The sequence below is a fragment of the Hirundo rustica genome, chromosome 1, assembly GCF_015227805.2.
Source record: "Hirundo rustica isolate bHirRus1 chromosome 1, bHirRus1.pri.v3, whole genome shotgun sequence".
In the NCBI taxonomy this organism is placed as follows: Eukaryota; Metazoa; Chordata; class Aves; order Passeriformes; family Hirundinidae; genus Hirundo; species Hirundo rustica.
The window spans coordinates 53917301-53942743 of NC_053450.1; the positions used below are offsets into that span (position 1 = coordinate 53917301).

Below are 25443 nucleotides of genomic sequence, written 5' to 3' on the forward strand. Positions count from 1 at the left end.
GTCCCTCCTTCCCACAATCCCTTTCGCAATCCCTTCCTCTCCCCAGACCCCTCCTTCCCTTTGGTGCCGCCCCTGGCACGTCCCTCTCCTCTGACTCTGCCCCCTACCCTCAAACCTCCGCCCTCCGACTCCTCCCCGTGTGACTCAAGCCTCCAGCCCCTCCCTGCCCCTGGTTCCCACGGTTTCCCCGCCCACAGTCCCGGTTCCCACGCCCAGAAGGGGAGTCGGGGGGGAGCCAGGAACCTGGAGGCAGGAAGCGATCCCGGCTTTTCTGCCACCCCTTTCACATATCAACAGTCAAAAAGAGGGGGTGTTATCCGTGGTTATTGGGATCCCTTCCCCCAACAAGCGATTCAGGATTTATGCAAAGCTCAGGCCAAATTTGCATATGAAAGTGAATACTTCTGCAATCGTTTAAAAGCGAATTTAACAGGGAATCCTGCGGTTCCCTTTGACCTTCGAAGAGATTTACTTCCGGAGCTTTGGCAAAATCCTGAAATGGCTGTTGATAATAATAGTTTCCCAATTCAATTAGAACATCTATGTGGTGATGGTGAATGTGTCTCAGCCCTCAAGCAGGCTCAGGAAATTCCTTTACTTCCATCAGATGGAATGCTTTTGTAGCATTTGTGGAGCAATTAACCAGTGCTATCGAGTTACAGGTTAAGGAGGAAGGAGCCCAGGAACAGGTCCTGGAGGAAATGGTGCTGACTAATGCAAACAAAAAGGCAGCTATCCTCAGCCTGTCCATGGAACCGGCTCCAGCTTTACATGACATGCTCCAGGTGTGTGCCAGGAAGGTTCCCTTCATAACCAGCTCACCAAAGCCACAGTTCCAGAATCAAGCCATCACAAAAAGCTGCTGTTGTAGACACCGTGCCTCCTGCACCTGTGCCACCGCCCAAGAGAAGAACAACATGTCTCCTGTGCGATCAGGCTGGACATTGGGCATCTCAATGCCCTTTATAGAGACAATTACTGGACTTTCGGGATGATGGGGGCGGGGGTTCTCGTGGGCCCAAAAGGAATTTTTCAAAAAACTAAAAGCGGGCTTGCCCAGTGTGCTGACATAAATGGGGCAAGTCCGAGGACGGGGAAGAAAAAACTGGAAAATGTAAATGTTGCATTAACTAATCCTGCTTTAACCAGTTCTGCCTTTCAGCAAAAGTCACCAGATGTGATAGTAAAGGATTCAGTGACCAGAGAAACAAAAAGTCCTCATGCTCTGGTCACCTGGGGCCGTGGGTACGCCCATGTGTCCACTCCCCCAGATCTCAAGTGGGTCCCAGCTGAGTGGGTGAAACCTTTCATCCCTGAAACTGCAAAGCCACCTGCAGAGGGCCCACAAGTGGCCAGCACTGCCTGGAGGAGAAGAAAATGCCGAACCCTCTCCTAATTATCCCTTAACAGTGTTTTTCTGGACAGTTTGTTTGCACTAAAGGTCATTTTTTTCTTCTGCAACTTTAAAGGTACTCAAGGTCCGAACTCTGAACATCTCCCACGGACTGAGCCTTCCTCCTTCTCAATTTAATAAGAAAGAGGGATGTGTCGTAGCGCATTAATTTGGTTTATATTGTGTTTCATTTTTATATTGGGGTTTGTAATGTTTTTCTATTGTATCTCGTGTCCCCTGTGGAAACTGTATACTGTGGTTTGTCCCTGCTCGGCCGCACCCATCCCCCACACTGGAATGTAACCCAACTCTGTTCCACTCCCGCCTTATCCCTGATCGGGCGGTGTCTTGTCCCTGCCTCTGGGCCCGTCCCCCCGGGGGAAAGCTCCAGGACGGGCAGGGCATCGCTCTCTGTTACCGGCAGGGATGGGACAGGAGCTAAGTAAGAGCTCTGGCCGGCGGGGGCAGGACCCCAGAATAAAGCTGTGATACCCCCCAGCAAGGGAGCAGGCTCTGTGCCTTTTGCCATCGATGGTCATCTGGGTCTCTCAAAAGAACCAAAACACATATTGAGTATTCTTTTGCTCAACTTCCATTTTATTTTTAATAACAAACATATCGTTATGATTTTTACTAAATTTTATCTTAAAGATTAGTTATATGTAAAAGTAGTGAAGCCTGTGCTGCACAGCAGGTGTTACCTGGTAGAGTAAAGCCTGCTTAAGGCAAAGATGACTTAGCATTTGGAAACATCTGTATTTTCTAACAAAACTGCATTTGTTGTTAGTGTATGTCTTGCCAGCTGAAAGTGAGTTCTTTTCAGACATGCAATGTCTTTACTTGACCTTTTTGACAATCCATGGAAAATATGGTTCCAGACTGAAAGATAACTAAACACATTTGAAACTTGCATTCCAAAGTCAACAGAAGGAGCAGTTGGTTCCATTTTAGAAAAAGAGGTTTGTTAGCCCATCATTTCTAGGATCAGAGACCATGGAAATAGGATATAGAACTACTATCACAAATGCCACATTAAGTGATGATACTGGGTGCTAATTGATAAAGTTTTGAAGACTCCAGATGTATTCAAATTGTCTAAACTGCGTGTACAATAGATGCACAACCATATTGTATTACATGTTGTAGAAATGTTTAATCCCTTAAAATAGATAACTAACCCTCCTTTTTGCCCTTGCCTGCTTTCAGACATCAGATCATGACTGCTGCTTTGCTGTTGAACCTGAGGACCTTTTCCTTTTTCCTGGAGAAGAAAAAGTAGTGACTGTCTACTTTTTTCCGAAAAGCACAACAACTGCAGAAAGGTAATATGACTGATTCTGTGCTGCATGTGTTAAACTGAGCTTCTTTTGTCCTTAAGTTAATGAACAAATAGAAAGTTTTACCCATACGAGAGTCTTTGTCTTCAGTTGTTTTCATGAGAGTTCTCATCCATTACAGAAGGATTTTTGTTGAGGTTCACCTTTTCTATAGATTATCTGCCTCTTCAGGTGTGTATAGCAGAATGAATAGATAATATTTCCCATCAAGAAATATTCTAAGACTTGTTTAGTCTAAATAAACAGAATAAGTCCCTGAGGCTCTTTATATGGTAGCTATTTCTAAAGTACCACAAAGCTTCAAAATACCTTCAGCAGCCTTCCCTCTTTCTCTCTCTGCTGAGGCAAGGGAAATATTATTTCTATTTTACATGTGAAAAAACTCAAGAAGGGATCAGGATCATAAGTGTTCATTTGTCTGCTGTAATCAGATAAAAGTTTGTTCTGTACAGCACTAATGTTCGTGGTCCTTTTGCAGATGGAGGAAGCATTCAGAGTTTTGCTCATTAGCGCCTGTTGAACTTTATTCTGCAAAACAAACTTGATTGGTTCAAGTGACAATTAAGATGTCATGTGAGGCTTTTTGGCAGTGACAGGGATCTGACTCATTTCTCCACAGCAGCCTTTCCTCTTTTTACATGATTTCCAGTTTCTGCTGTGTTTGAGCAAGAATGGACAAAGGAGTATCTTCAATATATGTTCAATTTCACTAGCTAGCTTAACCAGGCCTCCCCAGTGCATTTAAATTAAACAATGAGAAGTTCTGTGCTAGTGACAGTATGATCCTATTGGATAGGTTGAATTTTTACAGGCTTGAGGTGCTCAGGATTGGAAACTTTGTAGTCTAGGTCAAAATGCTGCCAAAAGACTAATAAACTAACTGAGGCAGTAACAAGGGTCCCCGTTCCCTGCAGATGGGATTCAGTGCTTTGTCAGCAGGCATCATAGGGATTCACTAATGGCCAGAATGGAGGTTCTTGAATTTTGTTTCTTGACTTGAAGTCTGTCTGTGCTATAGCAAATAATTCAGGCTATTATTTAAAAGCTAGATTTCCTTCCTTGATGCTCCTGGATATCTCACACCTGTAAAAATTCAGTGAAATTTCTCGTGGCATTCAGAAGGCATGTCTTTAATTTACAACCAGACTTTGTTTCTTTCTAAAATTAGTCTGTCAGAATAATTAGAAAACGGTATGGACAAAAAATATTTTTCTGAGCTGTAGTCTCTGAAATATTTTTCTGAATCATTTCCAGATAAATACTTCAGAAGATTGTGTAAGGTACATGTGGCATGTGTATTTTACAGCCCAAAGGATTTAAATTTAGGGCTGTGCCTGAAGCTGGCCTTTGTCATAAAATAAAAAGAAGTATTTGTGTTTTCCCCTCAAGAAGGTAGTTTTAAAAATGCCTATCTAATATTGTTTCAGTTATGTTTTGATTTTTATCAGCTAATCTCATTCTGTTGTGGAACTTAAATTTATTTATTTATTTTAAAAGTATTTTGAAAATCCTCGTGCTGCCATCTGGGCCTCAGTTTGAAGTGATGATAAAAGGTGATGTAGAATCTGGGACAAACAGACATGTGTTTACAGCAGCTGAGTGCTCAGACATTCCCCCCATCCTCTCCAACAAGCAGTTCATTGCTTGGGGAGCAGTATCACTTGGATCATCAGGGTAAGTATAAGTTGGACAGCCCTTCATATAGAATATCAAGTTAAATATTTCATATTGCACTTAATTGAAGTAAAATTTCCTATTCACGTTGATTATTTGCAGTGCTCTATTCTATGCCTCAAGTGAAAGAAGCAGTATATTACAATTATTTTTCTTGTGCAAGAACAAGTAACAAGTTTGTTACCAAAACAAACTGATCTTGCTTGAGCTTTGTGTATTCTCGAGGACTCCTCAGTTAATGATTGGAATATCTGGTTCTCTACATTTTATATGTCATGCAAGTAGAACTGAGGAGAAAATTACTTTTCAATTGAGTTGATAGAATAATTCTTTTGGTTCTTTTGATACCCATCTCTTGCTAGAGATTAATTATGCTTCATCTCACCATTACAACAAACAGAATCCAGTCTGTGTAGTGTAATTTGACCATCTGAATAGCATAAACTGTTGAACATCCCTTAACTGATTTGAATGTGTTTCAGTGTTAAAACTTTTAGTGATGGAGAATCTGTTTTGTTCCTAATTATAAATTACTTTATGCTTCAGGCTACTTCTTGTCCACAGCTTTTTAGTTTCAAGTTTACAGGTTTGGTATTTTATGCTTTAGTGAAGCTTTTCATAATCGTTAGGATATTGTTTGCTTCCTTTATATGTAAAATCTGCGAGTTTTGCAGATCTCTGAACTTACAGTAATTATTACTTGAAGGACTAATCCACTGTTGGTTGATACTGAACTTTTTGAGGAATCTAATGATGTTCCTGGTGGTTTAAAATCAGTCCATGTTTGTAGACAAGAGCTGTTTCTGATAGCTGCATTTCTGTTTTTCTGGTTCGTTAAGGTAGTGTGCTTCTAACAGTAGTTTTGGGTATTTGGTGTTTGGGAATTACTGCTTCTTTCCTGTATGCTGCTATCTTTTTATTTGCTTTTCCTCCTGTAAAACAGTTGTAATGAACCCCTGGTTTTAGGAAGCTGAAATTATTTCTGTAATTCTGTTTCAGCAGAGTACAAAAGAGTGTCTGCCAGTGTTGATTGAGAGAGGTTTTTCCTCTTTCTGTCCTCCTCTTTGATTCTAGCCACGTGATCTATTCTCTTACGTTGTACCAGTTTTAGGGCTTGTCAAATTCATCTGTCAATGTTTTTTGACTTGTTAAAATGACAAAGACTCTTGCTGGAGATGTTTCCTACCTCTGCTGAGGAAAGCCCCGAGTACCAGAAGCCTGGTCAATGCTAGGATGAATCGCAAAAAAAAAAAAAAAAACATTCGTTCAACCTGATTCTGTCAAGTGGCCGTAACTTTCTGTGTTACTATTACATTGAGAAGTACATGAAAAGGAAAAATTATCCTGAATTTAGTTCTTTACAACTGTTCCATGAATCTGGGCCAGACTACTCAAAAGACTTTGTTTCTGCATAACTAAGTATCTCTGAATAATCTCATCATAACTGTCCTGAAGTGGGGATTTTTAAGGAGGTTTTCTGTTGATAAAATTGCTGGTTTCTTTTAAAGTTCAGGCTGTTAAGTACAGTACTTGAACTTCAGAAAAGATAGATATTAATATATATATATTTGGGGATTGTTTTGCTATATGAGTTTTGTGTGTTGTGGTGTATAACACTGTTGGATGTGTAAGTTTGACATTACAGAAATAGCTTTCTATTAAAAATATTCTATTGTTCCAAGAGGTGATTTTTTTTTACCATTAAATCACTTCAAATTTGACTGTCCCGGTTCCATTGTTTCTGTGAATTAATCTATGCAGTTAATTTGTACATGCTGTAAAATCTAACTGAACATATTTTCAGACAGAAGAAGTTAATTCTAAGAAATGACTCTCCATCTGTGACCCAGCATTTGAGATTGTTGATAAGAGGCCAGGATCAAGACTCCTTTCAGGTGCCTGTCATTAAAATTTCTCTTTAGTGTTTATGACTGTTACCAGGGGCTATGTTTATAATGAAAATGGTTTTGCCTTGAAGTGTTAGCATGCTGTGTATTTGTTTTGAGACTGCCAAGATGACTGTGGTAGCAGAGCTCAAGCTACACTGGCATCCTTGGGCAACACTGAAATAGGGGTGCTGCAGCAAACTGGAGCTCAATTTACAGCTCTCCAAGCTGCTGTATCACAACAGAGTCAGTACTTGGTGGGGTGATCCATCAGTGGCCCTTCTTGCAGGAGGGAATCTAGATGAGGGTAGAAAAACTGGAATTAGCCTTTTGGAATTACCGTGGCTAATGGGTCTTTTTGTTATGTAACCTGCAGTGACTTATATCCCCTTTTCCCCCTCAAATGTTCATATTTTTAAAATCTAAAATCTTATACTGACAGGGAATTAATGTAGTGCTGGTAAAGTTCAGCCTTGACAGGTTGGGGATTGAGGCCAAAAAAAGTCTGTCTAAACTGAGAGGCATCGAAGTGTTCATTCATGGGAATATAAAGTATTTTGGACTTTGTCTTTTTCATTGCATATTAAGCATTGAAACTTTAAATATGCCATTGTCAAAGAAGGTAATGTGGCGTTCAAAGAAGTTAATTCTTCCTTCCAAGTGTAGCAAGTTTTGCTGCTTTGGTTTTTTTTCCTGTTGTAGTCATTCAGTTCTTTTGTCTTTGTTTTTATAGCTACAAAGTATATTTGGGTCAGAAAAACGCTTAACCAGTAATTGGGAACTCAAAATGCGTCCCAAGGAGGATACAAACATATACCTGATGTTTACACCCACTCGAGTAACTTGCTGCTTCGCAAAGCTGGAAATCAAACAGCTGGGGATTCAATCAAAGCCAGGAATTAAGTTTACTGTAAGAGTCCCAACATAAGTTCTAATAATTTTAGATGTACTTTTTTTGTAATTATTGAAAACCTAGCACTGAACAGCTATTTCTGTCAAAAACCTAAAAATTCAAGATACACATTATGGGCATCTGTATACTTGTTAAAGTCATGTGGACACTAAATTTTATGCTTTGAACATTAGTATCAATTTTGCATGCAATTCTTTCCTTCGTAAAGGATGAAATATTTCATGTACTATATTAAAAGTAGCCTAAGATCTTAACTCTAAAAGTGTTAAAAAATCTGAACTTGTCTTGTTCTATAGGTAGGTCTTAAAGAAACTTGGAAATAGAACTTGAAAATGATTGAGTAAATTCAGACTTTTCTATTTCTTTTCAGTTCACATTTTTAACATTTTCATTTGTTTTCTTCTGTAACTCTTTATATAGTTTACCATAGTTGAGCATAATTTTTTTTTACTGAGAAGCTTTTTTTCATTTGAAGTACTGTTTTTTGTTCTTTCTTTCTTTTCTTTCTTTTCTTTCTTTTCTTTCTTTTCTTTCTTTTCTTTCTTTTCTTTCTTTTCTTTCTTTTCTTTCTTTTCTTTCTTTTCTTTCTTTTCTTTCTTTTCTTTCTTTTCTTTCTTTTCTTTCTTTTCTTTCTTTTCTTTCTTTCTTTCTTTCTTTCTTTCTTTCTTTATTTCTTTCTTTTATTTATTTTCTTTCTTTTCTTTCTTTTCTTTCTTTTCTTTCTTTCCCAGATACCGTTATCTGGATATGGAGGAACAAGCAATATCATTTTAGAAAATGTGAAAAAGTTGTCAGATAGCTTCATGGTTACACTGGAAGGGTCGTCGTCTGCAAGATTACAGAAAGCTTCCTTCCACGTGAGAAACACAGGTTCCCGTGCTGCCTATGTTAAAGCGCTGTGCTTGGGAAACCTGCAGACAAAAACAATGATGGATCCTCAGGTTATGACACTGTCTCCAGAGAAGTTTGTACTAAGAGAAGGAACACATGAAGTAAGTACAGTGCTTTTTTCTGAGTAAATTTTATGAATTTAAATTAAATGTCATCAATGAAAATGTCTTACTAGTTCTTTATTAAAATCTCTCCTGGTTTTTGTTATGTCCTGTTTTACTTGTATTGTAGTTATCTGTTGACTTATATTCCAAACATTAATACAAACAATAAGATTTTCTTTCCCCTCAGTATGTTGTCTATTTACTTTATCAGGTGATTACTGTAACATGGAATCCAACAGAAAAGAACTTCCATCCAAGCATGTTGGTATCGACAGTATGCTTTTTTTGGGGAGATGAAGTTTCTAGGCAGCAGTATCGCAGGTAAGATGTGCTTTGCTATTGTAATAGACAGATGTTTAATAAGAAGTTGAAGCTAAGGGTATGTGCTGCTGCAAGTGTGGTTTTAACATGTTTCCAAAATGAGAAAAAACAAGCTAAAAGATGATGATGATGTGTAGAGATTTATTAAGCCTTGCATCTGTAAGTTGTTCATGGGGGTTTGTTCATTTATGGCTTTGCTTACTGTATATACTGTAGCTGCAGTCCTAGTCAAGAATTTTAGTCTATTTTAACTTTTTAAAATTCAAGTGTGTTGGGTTTTGGGGAAATGCCTTCTTTTTTGTATCGAAGGAGATCTGTATTCTGTCTTGGTATCTCTCTTTCTAATATGTCTTTAATTTTTAAAGAAAAGGCTCATGAAAAGAATAGTACTGAAATCCACAAGTATGAAGTTTCAAACAAGGTTCATGTCTTGGTTTGCTGAATTCTGTTGACAAAGAATGTGTTTGAGTGGATGTGTATATGAGAAAAATAACATTCACATATGCTCATGACACAGTAAGAAAACTTGTTGAAAATACCTTGTTGATCTTGAATAGTGGCTGTTTTATTCTGCATTTCATTTTGTATCACTCAAATGCACAGATATGGCGTACTCTGCTTTCAGTGACGTAAGTGGCACTTGTGACTGTCCATGGGGTATAGTGTAATGCAGAATATTAAGGCTAGGTAGAGCACTAAGGTGCTGATGATCATAATTCAGTGCAAAACTTCAAAACAACATTATTTCGTTATTGCTTTTAAGTGCCATTGCCTGACAATGTGTGGAGGTCATTGTGGATATTCTTATCCAAATGAAGTGTTAAATGCGGTTGAATTTAACTGCATGACTTTGAATAAAAAGCTCATGGGATAGCTGAGATCCTGACCTTTATAGGAAACTGGCTTATTTTAGATATCTTAGAAGATGCTTGTTCCTAATTTTTTTTGCATGAATTGTGAGGCAATGCTCACCACCTTAAAATCCTCCTTAAAAGGCTCTTCAGCCTTTTAAGTTGGTCTACACATCAACAGAAAACCCACCTAGAAGTTTAATACAACTACATAGGTATTATTTGAAACTTCTTAAATTTAGATTCTGGATGTTGTCATGTTTGCAAAATTACTTGTTGATTCTATTAGTCAGCAGGCTGGCATGTTGTTCTTGAAAATAGTTATCTAGCTGGTTGTTCCTTGATGGGAGGTTCTCTGAAATCTCCCTTGATAACCTGAAAGAGATGTGCATTTCTTGCAATGACTGAGTTCTTTAAGCCAGTCCAACCCCATTCTGTACACTAGAATGAGAACATGATTTGGGACTTAGGGGCAGGAATGTGAAATGAGTACTCTGCCTCATCTGCCAGCTTGTACCCCAATCTCCTTACTCCAAATTTATATATAGTCAGCAGCCCAGTAGATAGCTTAGACCTGAGAGTTAGTAGTGCTCAGGTATTCTTTCCTTCTCCATGGCTGTGACCTTACCTCAGTGCCAGACTTCCTCTTGCTGACCTGTAGCTTCCCATTTTTCCCAGGACTATTTCTATCCCTGTGCCTCCCAGTCTCTTCAATTCTGTTGACAGTCATACTCCTTGGCTCTGTGTTCCTGCTGTTGGCTGGCACCTGCTGCCAACTCTGACATTGACTAGTCAATTTTTCCTCTCAAAAGGCTTTCACTTGTAACCAAAATAGCATTCTCCTGCTTCCTGTGGTGATTGAGACATCACTCAGATGCCTGACGTACTTATCAAAAATCTAGGTAGGTGTGACTGACAGCAGAGAACAAGTATGGGAAGACAAACATATGGTAACCATTATTTCAGTGTTTCCTTTTACTCTGCAGCAATAGAGTAGGTATTTCTTTAACCATTTTAAGACTGTGAAAAGACTTCAGTTTTAAATGAATGCTCCCAGATTTGGGCTTGGTGTAGTCAAGAAATGATGAAGTGAAAATTATGCTGTATTCTTATGATTCTTATCAATCTTTTCTATTTGTTGTTTCTAGTATTTTGTTTAATTTAATGACTCCTGTTTATCTCTAACAGAGCTGTGATGTATAAACCTGAGGTAGAAAAACACATAATTCCAGAAAACAACTTATTGAGAAATGCTGTATTTGATGAAGAATTTCAAGGGGAGCAGCTTGTGACAGAAGGTAAGACTACGACTTCTTAAAAGAAAAATATAATACTTGTTTTTGTGTGGCAAATGTGCTTTTGGCTTGCATCCTAGTTACTACTTCACTATTTTTTTTAATAAATATAGAAGAAAAATTCTGAATCTGGACAGGTGTATTGGGCAAAGCTTTGTTGTATTTTCTTTCCCCAGTCCAGCTGAGGAGGAGTGTGATAGAATAGCTTTGGTGGGCTCCTGGCATCGAGCCAGGGTAAACCCATCACAACAGAATTTGCCTTTTTTCATTCAGCATCTCTTTATTTAAATTATTTTCTGTACTTTTCTCCTAGCAACAGGAAACCCCAGTCTGTAAATATTATAGCGTTAAAAATGCTGACTTTATTTGGAAAGTATTCACCTTATTAACTGTTGAGAAAGATTCAGTTTGCTGTACACAGATATGTTTGAAAATTAAAAGGCAGATGACTTGGCTGATACCAAAATATATATTTTTCTTCCTCCCTAAATTTAATAGTTTTTTCTTCTGCTTGTTAGTAAGGAATGCATTAGTAAGAATACAACATATTGTAAAGGGTCCCTTAAAGCACCCCCCTCAACTGTTCAATCCCCTAAGTGTCATGAACAAATTTACTGCCAAACCCTCTTGTTGAACTAGTTATATTCACATAAGGAATTACTGTTGTAAGGCTACTACACCTGAATAAATGCGATCTGTTTCTTTCCCTGTGGATTGTATATTGTCTTTACTTGGAGAAGTAAAGATTTTTTATCATTCAACTTAGTTGGGGAGAAATCCTAGTGAACATTCCTTGGGTTCTGGAATATTCTTTGAAGTTGTTAAGCCAGTGTTAGAGAAAAAAGTAAAACCCAACTCTAATTTGGCATAGAATCAGATTAGTATATAGCATTTGTATAAAGGTGGAAATGATATGATATGATTTTTTTAATATGCAATATTTATTATACCATATAATAAAAAGTTTTAAATTGGTGTGTATTCAGATTTATATGTTGTATGTTAGTGTTGAGCTATGCCTAATAGCTGAACTTGCAGGAAGTAATTTTGGAATTATCTTGGATTTCTTAGCGGATGCGTTATTAACTAGGTCTATATCTTAAATCTCTGTGGTATAATTTCTGAGTATTATGGAATTTTTCTTACTAGAATTTCTCTATTTTTCTCATTTTTAGTATGTGATGTCCCACGAGGGACAAATGATATCCATCTTTTCTATGCAAATATGCAAAAGGTTCTCCTTTCTGTGGTTGGATATTCCACTTGTGATCAGGATGGCTTTCAGCAGTCTCCTGGACCCCATTTGAAATCGGACAGGTACTGGAACCATAATTACTAATTAGATGTATGTAATTAGGTTTTTTCTTGTAAGGGTGGTTAGGCATTGGAACAGGTTGCCCAGAGTGGCTGTGAAGTTTTCATCTCTGAAGAAATTAAAAACCTGTAGCTGACCCTCCTTTGTGCAGGGGTGTTGGACCGGGCGATCTCCACAGGTCCCTCCTGATCTCTAGAATGTGCTGCACAGCATGCTGTGAATCTCAACTTGCATTGCCTTATTTCTCTATGCAGCACTTGTTCTCTCTGTGTATGTTTTATTCAAATTATATTATCTTCTGAAGATGATTGTTTATTTTAGTTCCTCTGGTTCTAAATGGTACCTTCCACTTCCAAACATTCTGTGAAGAAGCTGTGTCCTAATATAGCTGCTCGATTGTTTTTTACTTAATGGAGAATTGAATTAAATTGAGGGCCCATGTAAAAAGTATTGTCCTTTAATAATAAAATTTTGGGAAAAAATTATTATTAAAGTACGATGCTTTTAATTGTACTCTATTAAAAAAATAGAGTAGGCTATTTTAATTACTCAGATTTTTTGTACTGCTTTTGATTAATGTAGTCTTATTTTTAGGTTTGAGAACTTTGTCAGACATACCACTGCAACTTTGGACGTTCTTCCTGTTAAAGGACCTCAGGGTACTTCTTTAGCTGCAAAAAATAAGGATCTGGTTCAGAATAAATCAGATGCCCAACAGACTTGGGCTGTTACACCTGAATATTTGACTTTGACATGTCCTTCTGTTGGTAAGTATTTTTTGAAGTTAATGAAATAGCCACTTCAGTATTAAGATAACTGTACTGCATCAGATGTTTGTAAGTGTGGGTTGGCCATTAATCTTCATGCAGACTTGATTTGAACACTGGTTTGGATAAATTATCAGAGGAAATGTGCTCTGTGTATACATACAGAATGCACTGTGTACCTATGAAGTTTTTAAAGTAATGTGGAGGTAAAATTAGGGCAGAAAATACTTTATTTTCATTGGTGCATCTCTGTATCTTGGGCATTTTTTACGTGTTAGCTTTTTTTGTGTTACAGGTGAAGCAGCAGATATTAGACGTGTACAAATTCTCAACAATTCTAGTAGAATGTTGACATTTGAACTTTCATGGCCAGCTCACTGCCTTACTATAACCCCACAACATGGAGCTGTTGAACCAGAGTAAGTGTATTTCCATAAGTTCCTTTATGTGTGAAAGTCTGGCGAGGTTTTGGAGGAATTCATTTTTAGTTTAAGTGTGTAACTAATTTACAAATTTTACTTCGTTTTTAGGAATTTACTTTAGTTTGCTCAGACTGTACCCTGAAACTATTTTAGTTCTAAGGTCTAGACTTTTTGTTAACTAACATGCCAATCTAGCTTTTTATGGGATCTTATCCTTTTACAGTTATGTGTAATGGGAATGTTCTTATGTAACGTGAATAATTACCTTGATACCAGGAATTTTCTGTGCCTGGAAGTACTATTATTATTTCATAATTTTCAAGGAGCTAAATGGCCAGTGAAGCTGAAGCTTTAAAAATCTTTTTTCATAGTGGTTTTTGGTTTAAAATTTAACTGTGTGTTTAAAAACAAAAACCACTTCTTCCCTTCCCGCAACCAAGAAACAACCTCCAAAATAACAGCTCTTATAGAAGGCTTCTCTTCTGGGGACTTAGTGTTTTCTTTAGCAAATGTGCTGATATTCCTCACAACTTGATTTTGGGATTTTTTTTTATTTTAAGAAAACTGGGTTTTGCCATTCAACCTTTGGCTTCTCAGTATCTGTATGTGTTAAAATAATGACAAGCCAGTGTCAGCTTGCTTGTGCCTTGATTAGCGTTCTTTTGGAAAAGTAGTCATAATATCACTATATATGAGACTTTTCACACATGGCATCAGAGACTTCCACCATTTATGCTTGAAAGATCTGCTCACCTCTCCCTTCTAAATTTCTGGTGTTTTTCTATGGTTCAGTTCTGAACAGCTTTAAGACTGTTACTAAACAATTCTTACCTTACCAAAAAAAAGGTCTTCCACCAAAAAATAGGTTTTGCTTTCAGAATTGTATTTCAGTAGTTGCTTTAACTTTGAAGATGTTTGCCCAAACATACTTGCTCTTCAAGTATGCTGATTGCATTTTAAACACTTAATTTCATATTCACATAGATGTAAATTTCTGGGAAACCTTCATCACTAGTGAGAACAAAATAGAGTTCCATGGAAGGGCTCAGATGTCTGCCACTCATTTGTGGATCCAATCAGTGCCAAGAAAAATAGTCTCCAAAAGCAGGAACAATGAATGACTTTCCAGTAGCTGTGAAAGTAAGGACATACTGAGTGTCTCATACCCTAAATTCAGGATTGTCCAGATGATTTCTTTAAAAGAGGGTATGGAAGGCCTTCTGCAAGCAATTTTCTTGCAGTGTAGAATTTTAAAATGTGTTCACTGGAAAATCCTCACATTTTGGGTCCCAGTAAGTAGTTTGGATCAAGAACAGAGGACTGCAAGTAGGAAGCAGACCCGTGGGAACAGCGGACTTAAGCGCAGCAAGCTGCACTTGCCCGGTTTTCTATTTTTCATGACCATCTCCTTGCAGTGCCAAGGGCAGTCAACCTGTGAGAACAAAAGCCAGCCAGAATATTTTATACTCTGGCCAGTGGTGGCTGGAGCCTGCAGAATTCTTGAACTGAGTTAGGCCACGAAAGGTGATCTGATTCCTCAGTGATGGTGAAAGAAGATCCTAGGACCATGGCTGTTAAAGCTTAATATATTGCATGTCTGAATACCTGAAATTTAACTAGTTGTAGAGCATCTTCACCTATCTGCTGTCTTAAAAGTGCATCCTTTTTTGGGTGACAAATGTTGTAGACAGTGATTCTAGTATGAGAATCCTGCTAGTTGATTTTTTTTTTTTTTTTTTTAGGGGCAATACACTAATTCTGGTGAGTCCTAATCCATCCCTTGCCAGTAGGCATACATTAATTCCTTGGAGTGGCCTAATCTATATCCATTGTGATAATGGATTAAAGGTACGTGGTTTACTTGAGCCTTTGGATTGCAACTTTTTATTTTACTTTGTCAGTTCAAATAAAGTTGTTAAAATCTTTTAGATTTGAGTCAGCAGCTCTGTCAACTTCCATTATTCTTTTTAATTTGTAAAGTTCTCATAAAGAAAACTAGTTGAGATACCATTTTGTAAACTGAGATTTTTTAGTTCATTCATCTCTGAAGAAATACTATGATGTGAATGCTAACTGAATTTCCAACAAAATTACACCCACCAGTGCCTTATGCATCATTTTCTAAAATGCTAAAAATATATATGTAGGTGTGCACACATAAAAGTAGTCCGTACCATATTAAAAAATAAAAGAAGTTAAAAGAGACATTGGACAAGTCACCATAGCTCCTTTTGAGCTCCCTTAAGATAAACTTGACCTCCTGGATTACAGGTCTGTGATAAAGAATATCTAGAACAGATTCTGCCTCTTCATGGATTTTAATCCAAGACATTTCCCTGATTAGGTTGAGGCACAGAAATAAAATTTATGAAGCCAACAGTTTTTCTTTTATCTGTGTAAGAGCAGAAGGACTCCTTGGTAATCCCTCCTAAAAAAGAGACTTTTTATCTTATTTTTACTATCAGTGTGTGTTTTGGGTTATTTGTAACAATGCATGGAGAGAGAAATAGGTACTGAAAGGATAAAACTGTATCTCCTTTCCTTTTGCATGGAGGGAATTGTGAGGGATGATACAGAATTGGAAACTGCCTTCAAAAAACCCAAACCAACAGGGAAGTTGTTGAGAAGGAAATGATGACTGCACATAGTTAACTATGTTATGTTCTACAATATGAGAAAAGGATTTAAGGAATCTACAAGTGTAGGCAATGTAGCAAAACCCATAAAAGGATAAGAAATCTGGTAGTTAATAGTGCTTTTGTCATTTATTTGCTACCTCTCCAAATTGGCAAAAAGTATGCTAAGATTTTACTAGCATGAACTGAAACTTTAAAAATTTCTAATTACGTAGCAAAAGCGAACACATAGCTCCTTCTGAATGAGGCAGCTCTGCTTCCATTATCTGCAACAGGCAATGTTGTAGTTGTCAGTTAAACTAGTTGAAATTATTATTCCTGTTGAATTAAAATGCCTAGATAGAAAATTTTCAGTGAATGTTCCTTTTCTCCTAAATTAAACTTGTCCTAGAATCTTTAAACTTTTGAGATTGGAGAAGATCTAGTGATTTAATGTATGAGAGCTCTCCTCTGTTGAGATGTAAAGCTGAACATAAGCTCTTGCAGCTCAAGGAAATAGAGCTAAATAATTTGACTTGTTAATATATCACCATTCACTGTTAAAAACTTTGCTTTTCTCCAAATTGTGCAAAAGTTTATTAAAGTGCTTATTCAAGAGGCTGTCACACGGAGCGTGTCTGGATCAGACTTTCCATGTGGAAGATGTGATACAATTACTCCACAGTCTGAAAATCCTACTGTTGATGTGCCAAAGCCTCTCCCCAGGCTCCCTCTAACAGAAATGGAGATAAAGAACAAAACCATTGTTTTTCCTAAAACAAAACCTGGTCAAAGCTCAGGTAGGAGGAATTAGTTATTAAATATAGCATCTGTAGTATCTTGTGTTTAGAGGCTTTGTTTACTGTATTGCACATTTGGGAACTTTAGTGTCTTGACTTTGGTTTTGTTGTCTTAGTCTAATAAGTGTGAATAACCAGTTCCCCACTTCTGCCTTTAAATGTTTGAAATGCCTTTTTTTTTTTTCTTTTTTTCTTTTTTTTTTTCTCCTCATGCAGCATAGTCACACCTTTTCTTCCACAGACAGGTTTGCCTACAGGCAAATCAGTTGCTGTGTTTTTAAGCCACTATGATGAATGCCAGTTACGCTGGGAAAAGAGAGTGTTAAAAGGTTACTGTGTCCACTCGAAACTCATTTGGCTCAAAGCACCTTTACAGCAGATCATTTCTCATCTGCGCCTCATGCCCGTAAGATAGGAGACCAGTCTGTGTTTAGCAGGGAAATAAATGCTCTTCCTAAAGACTATAGGAGTATCAGCTACAAGGCTGGCTCTCCTTGTCTTGGTGCACAGTGATCGAGGAGGACTGGGTAGATAATGGAGTCTGAAATGCTTGGTCTGTACTTTTAATTCCAGTAAAGCTTACAAGTCTCAAAGGAACTCTATGGAACTCTCATTCTGTTATCTTGATACCAGGGTTTTTTTGTAGTACTTTTTTAGGTAATGAAGGTTTTTTTAGTGATCCACTGACATAATTTTTTTTTTCCAGCAGACTTGAGGACTTTCAAGGGCCTAATTTATCAATTATATCTTTTTTGCTAAAATTATGAAAGGATTGTAATATAATACTTTGGTGTTTATAAATTTCCTATATAATGTACATCTGCAGGTAACTTTAAGCGCTATTCTAGACTGAGATGATCTTGTCCTACTAATTCTTGCCAAGAGACATATTTATATGTATGTTGAGTAACAAAATAGATTTTTTGGTGCAACTTTTATTTGGTCTCAGACTGGAATACTCTCAGTGTTTTGTCTCTGGACGATCAAATAATGTCTTGGGAAGGAGTTGGATATCTTTCGGGGTTTTTTTTTGGTGAAGTCTAAATTTCTTGTATATAAACTTTTACAAATTTTATGACAGTGTGCTTTCTTTGAGTTTGCTCTTGAGATTTGTTGTAATGAAAACTGTTTCCACTAAACTTGTGTTCATCTAGAAACATAGTTTCTGCTTAACTCTTTACGCCAGAGATACTTGAACAAAGATGTTTAGTATGCTCATCTGATATTTGTCTTTTAGAGAATTACCTGGAAATGGAGAACAAAGGTAATGAAAATCTGAAGTGGAATTTGTCATTTTTCGCACCACCCTATACTAAAGTGAGTGAATGCTTGCATTGGGAATTTTATGCAAGTCCCTGGTTTTTATTTTAACTTCTCTCTTCCTGTTGTGCTCTCTCTCCCTGCTGCCTCTCAAGAAAGAATATATATTTGAGCATGACCTTGGCTACAAAGTTTTTTTTTTCCTCTGTCCATATCAGTGAAATGTTTTGCTCCTTTTTTCCCTCCCTAATGTGCTCCCTGGCTGTGAATCACTCAGTGCTCTGTGTACAGTTTCTGCTTCACAGAGTTTGCTTGTGCTCATACAGTATCATCATCCAAATTGCATTGAGTAATCAAGCATAAATGAAAGACAGGTGTCTCTTTTTGGCTCCAGAATGCCAGACTTGTGCTGCTGAAATTGCACTGTGCGTGATATCTCTGTAGAAATTTGAGTCAGGTCAAGGATATTCTGATTACAGTGCTGTTGCCTGTGCTTAGCTGGTGATACTTGTAAATGCTTCCCTTTGATAGTCTGAAGTGCTGTGATTTTATGCTAGAATTATTATTATGGTCTATTATTGTGAAACCATGAAAAAGGTTATGTAGCACTCTTAGCAGTACCCATGGGACTGAGTATGTCATGTTCCAGCCAGTGTAACACCTCTGAACTGTAAGTCAGTAGTTGTGGTGAGTGGATTTTGTAGTTTCAGTCTTTATTAATTTGCTTTTAGGGAGTCAATATCAATTCTTCACTTAAAAGCAGCTTAATTGGGTGTATTTTCCTCAGGCTTCTGCAAGCGGGGGTGTGTGTGTGGGTGTATTGTGTGGTTTCCTTTCCCTTCTGAATCTGACTCATAAATTTATTTGCAGGATGTGAATGGAAGTGGTTGTGTTTGTAGGGTTCCTTACTCCGCTTTCAGATTTTCCCGTGTTTCTGGTACTCTCGAAGTTCATGGACAAGAGAAGGTAAACATTTATAAATATTTCAGGCATATTAGTGTATCTCAATTGTCAAATAAGTTCTTAAATGAGAAATAAATTTTTTATTTGATAATGGTAAAATGTTGGCCTTTCAGTATTGGGTTCTGGAGTGTATCAGGTAGTCTGTATCAGCTTAATTCAGCAGAGTTGATTCTAAGAATTCATACAATCGAAGTAGTTTGATTTCAAAGTGGTGGTGTGTTTGTGTTACTGTTTGTGGGCTTTTAAGGACAAATTATTTTAAAGCAGAAATGTATTTTAAATGTTTTGTAAAATTCCAGAAGAAAATGGTAAATAATTCTGGATTCTTACAAAACCTGATTTCCTTCCTTGAATCTTCTTGCTATACGTGTTCAAGAACAGTTGTCTGTTTCTAAAGTTGGTTTGTTTGACTTAAAATTTTATCTCCTGGCCAGTAGAGGGATTCATAACCACAATTATAAAGCACATCCAAGGATAGACTGAATGTGTTTGTAAGGGTCTTTTTTCCCCCCTTCTCTCACAATGCTACTCCAGTTTTATCTTTTCATCTTCATTAGCACCTATCTCTTCATTGTCATGGATAATTATAATATTATTTCCATAGAGATGCAATTTGTTATCTATTTACAAGAATAAAAAACTTATTCCCATCCAGTTTTATAGTAATTTCATAATATTGCAATCCATTATTTGAATTGAAATAATTGTATTTGCCTTAGCAATCCTAGTTCAGGCCTATTTGAATAACATTTACATCATTGGCATGCCAGGCTATAGGCTGGAGCTGATAAGGTGCAGTGCTATCATGACTGGCTGTGTTTTTTGCAGTGCATGTGATGTTTGGCTAATTAGGTATAGTTGTAGTGGTCTGTTCTAATCTGCTGCTCTCTCTCTTCTTCCTTCAACCTCAGTTCTGAAAACAGTGCAGGTTTATTCTTGAATTAACCTGATGCAGCACTATATGGAGACAAGCCTTTGTTACATAGGTGACCTTTAGGGATGATCAAATTCATAGCTTGCAAGCTGGTTTAAGTTTCAGGCCTTCAATAATTGTAGCACAGTGTGCTTACAGATTTGCAGCTGGAGGAGTTGAGTTGTTCACAACTTAGTTGCCAGATGAAGGAAGTTTTTTCAGGTGCACATATTCCCCTTCCTGGTCCCCTTTCTCTCTGTTTTACTTACAGAAGTAATTGTGCCAGCACTTGCTGGCTTTGCTTAAAGCAGATTATTGGAACTCAAGTTTTGTTGAAAATTGTTGGCACAACATATTTCATCTGATTTTTTGCACCTGTGGGCAAAGGGAGGACTAGCTAGTTGTATAGTTCTCTGCAAGATCACCTGTGTGTGCTGTGTCTTCTGTAGTGTGTAAACTTTGTGCTGGCTGAACCATAACTTTGTACAGGTGAAATTATGAAGATTCTGAAGATTAGTAATGTTCTGCAAAATTTTTCTCTCTCTCTTTTTTTTTTTTTTTTTTTTTTTTTTGTAGGTTGCAGTAATCTTCTCACCTAGAGATAGAGGAGATTACTCCCAGTTCTGGGACCTTGAGTATTACTCAGTTGAAAATCCGAGTAGGAAATGCAAATTAAAATTGCAGCTTTCTGGAAATGTGAGTACATAAAAGCTACAAACACTCTCTTGAGCACAAATTTTTGATCATCTTGAGTTTACTGTACACTACTCTTGTATATATACATTGCTATATTCTGACAAAACCTCAACTCTGCTAGTGTTTTTGCTGGGGTTAATTGTGTTTTTTTTCTTATGTTACAAAAACACCTTCTTCCTCTTTGTTATGTGATAATGCATTTTCTTTTGCCATTTATGATAGAAAACTTTATTGAGCTCAGAGAAAGTAGAGACAAATTTATGTTCCAGGGGAATTGTTTCTGTAGACAAAGACGTTTCTATCAGTTTTCTTTGGTTTTTTTGTTTGTCAGTTTTATTTTTGTAAATAAATAGTGAAGTAACTGACCTTTGCTATAATACCTAACTCAGTGCAGTTTTGGCATTTTCAAATATCCATCTTGAAGATATAATAAATATCTCTAATAAAACCTACTTCAGTATTTTATCAGAGTAACAATGTAGGTGGGGATAATTGTGAAATTTATACATGGGAGCAATTGGGTGTCAGCTCTCTTTTGCTCCCCTGTTGTTCCTCAGCTCAAACTTTTAAGGTGTGGGTTGTGAGTTGCAAATGGTTTTCTGTGCTCTCTCTCCTTATCTTGCTTTTTATCCCGTCTATACAAGAGGAATTTACATAAGACAGGGGATTTATTACCATAAGGAAGAATCAATTCTAATGATTAGTTAAATAAGCTGAATGTGAAGAGCTTTGTACATTCAGTATGGCATGATTGCTATATATGCTTTGCTGTCCTCTTCAGAAGGTTTGACTTAATTTTTCTAAGAAATCCACACAAATATTTGGGATCTTTAGAGCACTAAACATGCTTCAGTAGTAAGAACCTTACTTATCCTTCTTGCTGAGGTACTTTACAATTGTTTTGTAGGCTCCTAGTTCTTTCCAAATTAATTGTTGAAAGAGTACTTGTAAAAATGTTTATGTTAAATAACTTCTGATTTTTGGCATGAGAGTCCTGTATAAAGTTTGGGTTTAGACGGTTTTTTATTAAGCTTTCGTCAAACTCTTTGGTCATAATTTTCTTGAAAATGAGGAAAACATCTAAATCATTTGTCTTTTTAAAGCTAGTTGAAATGTGGAAAAGATTAATTCTTTAACAGAACTCTAGAATTTTAAAGAAATTCACGTTCTTAAAACGTGACTAGTTGGCAGAGTTTTGTAAATCTTTGAGCAGCATAACTTGATATTAATGCTTTTGAATTACTGAACTTCTGTGTCAGATTTGATCTTGATTTTTTTCAAAGCTGTTAACAATTAGATCCTTATAGCATCTCTGCACATGGGAAAAAAGTTTGTAGAAAAAACCTGAAATGCATGTCACAATCATTTTCAGAAAGACTTAGAAAGGAAGTACTGTATTTATCAACTAGGTATACATCTGTTCAGAAGAGGGATCAACACACAACATTTAGAACAGTTGGAGTGTTGCAGCTTTTAGTTGAGAAGACAAGTGAATCTGTTATCTTCTTGGGATCGAACTTCAAAAAGGACTTGGAATCTGGTGCTTTTGCTGAGGCAGGGGGCTACAGATGTGGTTAATGTGACTTTTGATAGAATGAAGTGGGAAGAGTGACTGGCTGTCGTTCAGAGTGACTGAATGGTGTTTATTTATAGCACCACTTCAGAAGAAATGAAAAATTTGGAAGAGCTCAAGAAGGAACTAAAAAAACAAAATGAAGTTAGGAAAATCAGTGGCACATACCACTTTAATCTTTTTCCTAACAAATTAATTAACTTTAATTTTGATTAATATCTACGTGTGTTAGCAGTCCTCACCATTGGAAACTACAGTCAGGAGTTCAGATCATCGTGTCTCCTAAAGGAGTCCAAGAGATGAAGAAAGGAGGGATTCTCTCTGTGCTCTGCAGCCACAGCCTTTCAGTGCTGGTCATTCAAACTTAGTTTTTTCTTTTCCTGAGGAACATTTGTTCCTACAGGTGGGGGCTGCTACTGGAGGCTCTTTGAAGATCATTGAGCTGAGAATGAGTATTGTGCACAGGAGTCTTGGACTGGTATTTGGTCCCTTCTGGGTGAACTAGCAAGTACCTGCTGCAAGGCTGAGGCAGCATCAAAGTCCTGACTGCTCCTTTAGCACGTAGAAAGTTGAGGACTTAGTAAAGAACCCCCATGCTATTTTTTGAAGATACAACAAATGTTGAATGTGCGCCATTTCTAATTAACATGGTTTATGTCCTTTATAAAGTTAAGTAACATACATAAGTAAAATTAAATACATTTAAAAGTATCAGCAGCACAAAGCTTTATCTTTGTGTATCTCAGAAGTGAGAGGAGGGGAAACCTTTTTCAACTCTGTCAGCAAAATAATTCCAATTTTCAAGCTGTACAAATTTCTGTGTTCCTGAGGTGTCTTTGGAACTGCAGCACTCAGTTGTAACCATTTGGAGTGTTAATGTACTGCTCTCAGTTGAAACAGCAGAAGTCAGTACAGGCTGCGGTAAAGCAAGCAGTATTTCAAGATGCCCTTAATAAAGACTGGGGTAACTTCTGATCATTTTCCATAATGTACCTTATTCTCATGCACTCAACTTGCCTTTTGATAAATTAGAATTTGAATGATAACAGAGGCATGATGCCCATTGTTTTTCACTGGGTGGAAAAATAAAAGCTCTTGAAACAGGACACATGTGCAAATCCATTCTTGTCTTTATTGGGTTCTACTGGGGTTCATGGGTTATTTGCAACTGAAAATATATTCTTTTAAATTAAGATTTTTTTTATGGCTGCTGCTATTTCTGACAGACTGATTAGCAGCTCTTTCAATAGAAGAAATGAATGTCTAAAAGACAAGTTTGTCATAGCATCTCTATTGAAGATGAATCTATTTTTTTCATCTTCCCTGCGTCAGGGAATCAACTGCTTGTCTAAAACGTCAGCACCATTTCAAAAATTGACATAATGTTGTACAACCATGAGTGTAGGAGGTTCTTCTGGTTCTTTAACTTTGTTTAAGATGATGTGACCCAAGGGGACTCCAAAGAATATCCAGCAAGATTCATGAAGCAACACAGAATTTGAAATTGGTTATTTGTCCAATTATTCCCATTGAGTGATCTGGTCTCCTTGTGCTGGAATACCCTAAATGGGGGTCTTGGTGGTGGTAAATATTTTGGCCTAATTTCTGAATGCAGAAAATACCATAAAGTGCATTATCTGATTCTGCCTTTTTGGAGAGGCCTTTTTTTGAGAAGGATGTGTTGTTCATAGTACAAAATTATTACAAAGCTTTTTGCTGTTTTGAGAATTCAGATTATAATGCTGACTTATGTCTTCCTTCTTTCTGAGCAGCTGTTTAGTCAACTTGGATTGTTCTTGAGGCATATGGGCATAATATCTGCAGAGGAAGTGAGGGTTTTTTTTGACTTTTACTAAAATCTTGGTTGCTTGCAGCCTTTTTGAGATTCCACCTGCGCTGCTAGTTTGTTGTGAACTGTCTTGTAATAACTAAGTATTCGTAAAGCACAGAAGCCTGTTGACGTATCCTCCTAAATAATTGCTTCCATCTCAATGATCCAGACTCTCATGTTCCTGAAAGGGTATTCTTGAAATAAAAAGTCTTGGATTGGGTAAGGGAAATTACTTACATTCCTGAATACCTAAGTACTTTTGAACTGAAGTTTACAGTCTTCTCTGGTTTTGCCAATAGAGTACTAAAGCAGCAGATGAAACACCAGTTGTGAAATCTTCTCTAAGTGCCCTTACAAAAGCTGAGCTTCCAGTTACACCAGAAAGGAAAGCTGACTCTGAAGGACAACCAAAAAGAACAAGGTATATATGGACAAAACCTGACAAGAGTGTGTCTGCGGCTGGGTGAAAGGGTGTGAGACTAGAACCCAACCTCACAACCAAAACCTTTTTTACTATTGGGACATCTGTGTGGTGGAACAGGCATCACAGAGAGTCTGTGCAGTCTCTGTCCTCAAAGGTTTTTGGGATTTAACTGGACAGCTTGCTCTGACCTCACATCTGACCCTGACTGGAGCAAGAGGTTGAACTAGAGGCCAACAGAGTATCTTCTGACCTGAATGATCCTATGATGCTATGTTAGAGTAAGCAGCTCTAAAAAAGCAGACTTGCCCAAAACCTCTTAGTGGCTTTGTATTGTTAAATCTTCCATGCTTTTTCTTTTCAGTTGAGTTTCTATGTTGTCTAAGTATATATGCTGTGGTAAATGAATTGATATTGGCGGTAGAATTTTGTGTATACTTTTTGTATATTTGCCTTTTGGACACCCCAATTGACTATAATAAAGTCAGTTCTGAGAAAACCACAATACTGCATGTCTTAACCTTGCTGTCCAGTTTTAAGTTAATTGTCAGTTCTTTTACTGTGGGATGATGTGAATAAGGGAGGAGAGTAAAATATTTGGTTAAACCTGCAATTTGATAAGGCTCTAGGTCTCTGGTAAAGCATATGGGGGGAGGGAAATTCAGATTGTGGAAAGTGCATGTAAGTAAATTCCTGTATAGTTATGCCACAGTGATGCTTTTGTTATTCTTTCTGGCTAAAATATCTTGCCTATAAAACTTTAGGTGAGAGAGTTGATGTTTTCTGGATCTTTCCCTTTTCCCGATTTAGTCTCAGAAAATACACTTGTTATTTCAAGTCTGCAATCAATATACACAGATCATACAGGTCAGAAATGTTAATATTTTAAATCCCTTTTTCAAATCAGACAAAAACAGGTCATTCAAGGAGTATATGCACCAGAAAACGTCTACATTTTTCCTCTGACCAGAGTTGGGGAAACATGCACATTAAAAGTCCACTTGCGGAATAACTCCTGTACAACACACGTGGTAAGCTTGGCAGACTTCATCTTAAACAGATCTGAAGTCCTTTCAATTGCTCAGCTGCATGTTTTTTTTTCTCTTTTACTCTTGACAAAGATTGCAGTAGTACAAGTCTTAGTTTGCTAGTCCCAAAAGTCAGTATTTGAAGAATTCTGATGTGTAATTTTTTCTGTTTTG

General features: G+C 37.2%; 1 protein-coding gene across 1 annotated transcript in view; it reads left to right on the plus strand.

The window, feature by feature from the left end:
* The window catches only part of CEP192 (centrosomal protein 192), a 75743-nt gene that overhangs the window by 44440 nt on the left and 5860 nt on the right, over positions 1 to 25443 (plus strand). The window contains exons 35-51 of the mRNA XM_040088477.1: positions 2600 to 2715; positions 4228 to 4404; positions 6209 to 6299; positions 7024 to 7200; positions 7935 to 8195; positions 8410 to 8519; positions 10559 to 10668; positions 11841 to 11982; positions 12575 to 12747; positions 13043 to 13166; positions 14912 to 15017; positions 16380 to 16584; positions 17822 to 17901; positions 18715 to 18810; positions 20297 to 20416; positions 24120 to 24241; positions 25149 to 25272. Coding sequence (XP_039944411.1) covers positions 2600 to 2715; positions 4228 to 4404; positions 6209 to 6299; positions 7024 to 7200; positions 7935 to 8195; positions 8410 to 8519; positions 10559 to 10668; positions 11841 to 11982; positions 12575 to 12747; positions 13043 to 13166; positions 14912 to 15017; positions 16380 to 16584; positions 17822 to 17901; positions 18715 to 18810; positions 20297 to 20416; positions 24120 to 24241; positions 25149 to 25272 — 2334 coding nt within the window. The remainder of the gene's footprint in view (positions 1 to 2599; positions 2716 to 4227; positions 4405 to 6208; positions 6300 to 7023; positions 7201 to 7934; positions 8196 to 8409; positions 8520 to 10558; positions 10669 to 11840; positions 11983 to 12574; positions 12748 to 13042; positions 13167 to 14911; positions 15018 to 16379; positions 16585 to 17821; positions 17902 to 18714; positions 18811 to 20296; positions 20417 to 24119; positions 24242 to 25148; positions 25273 to 25443) is intronic.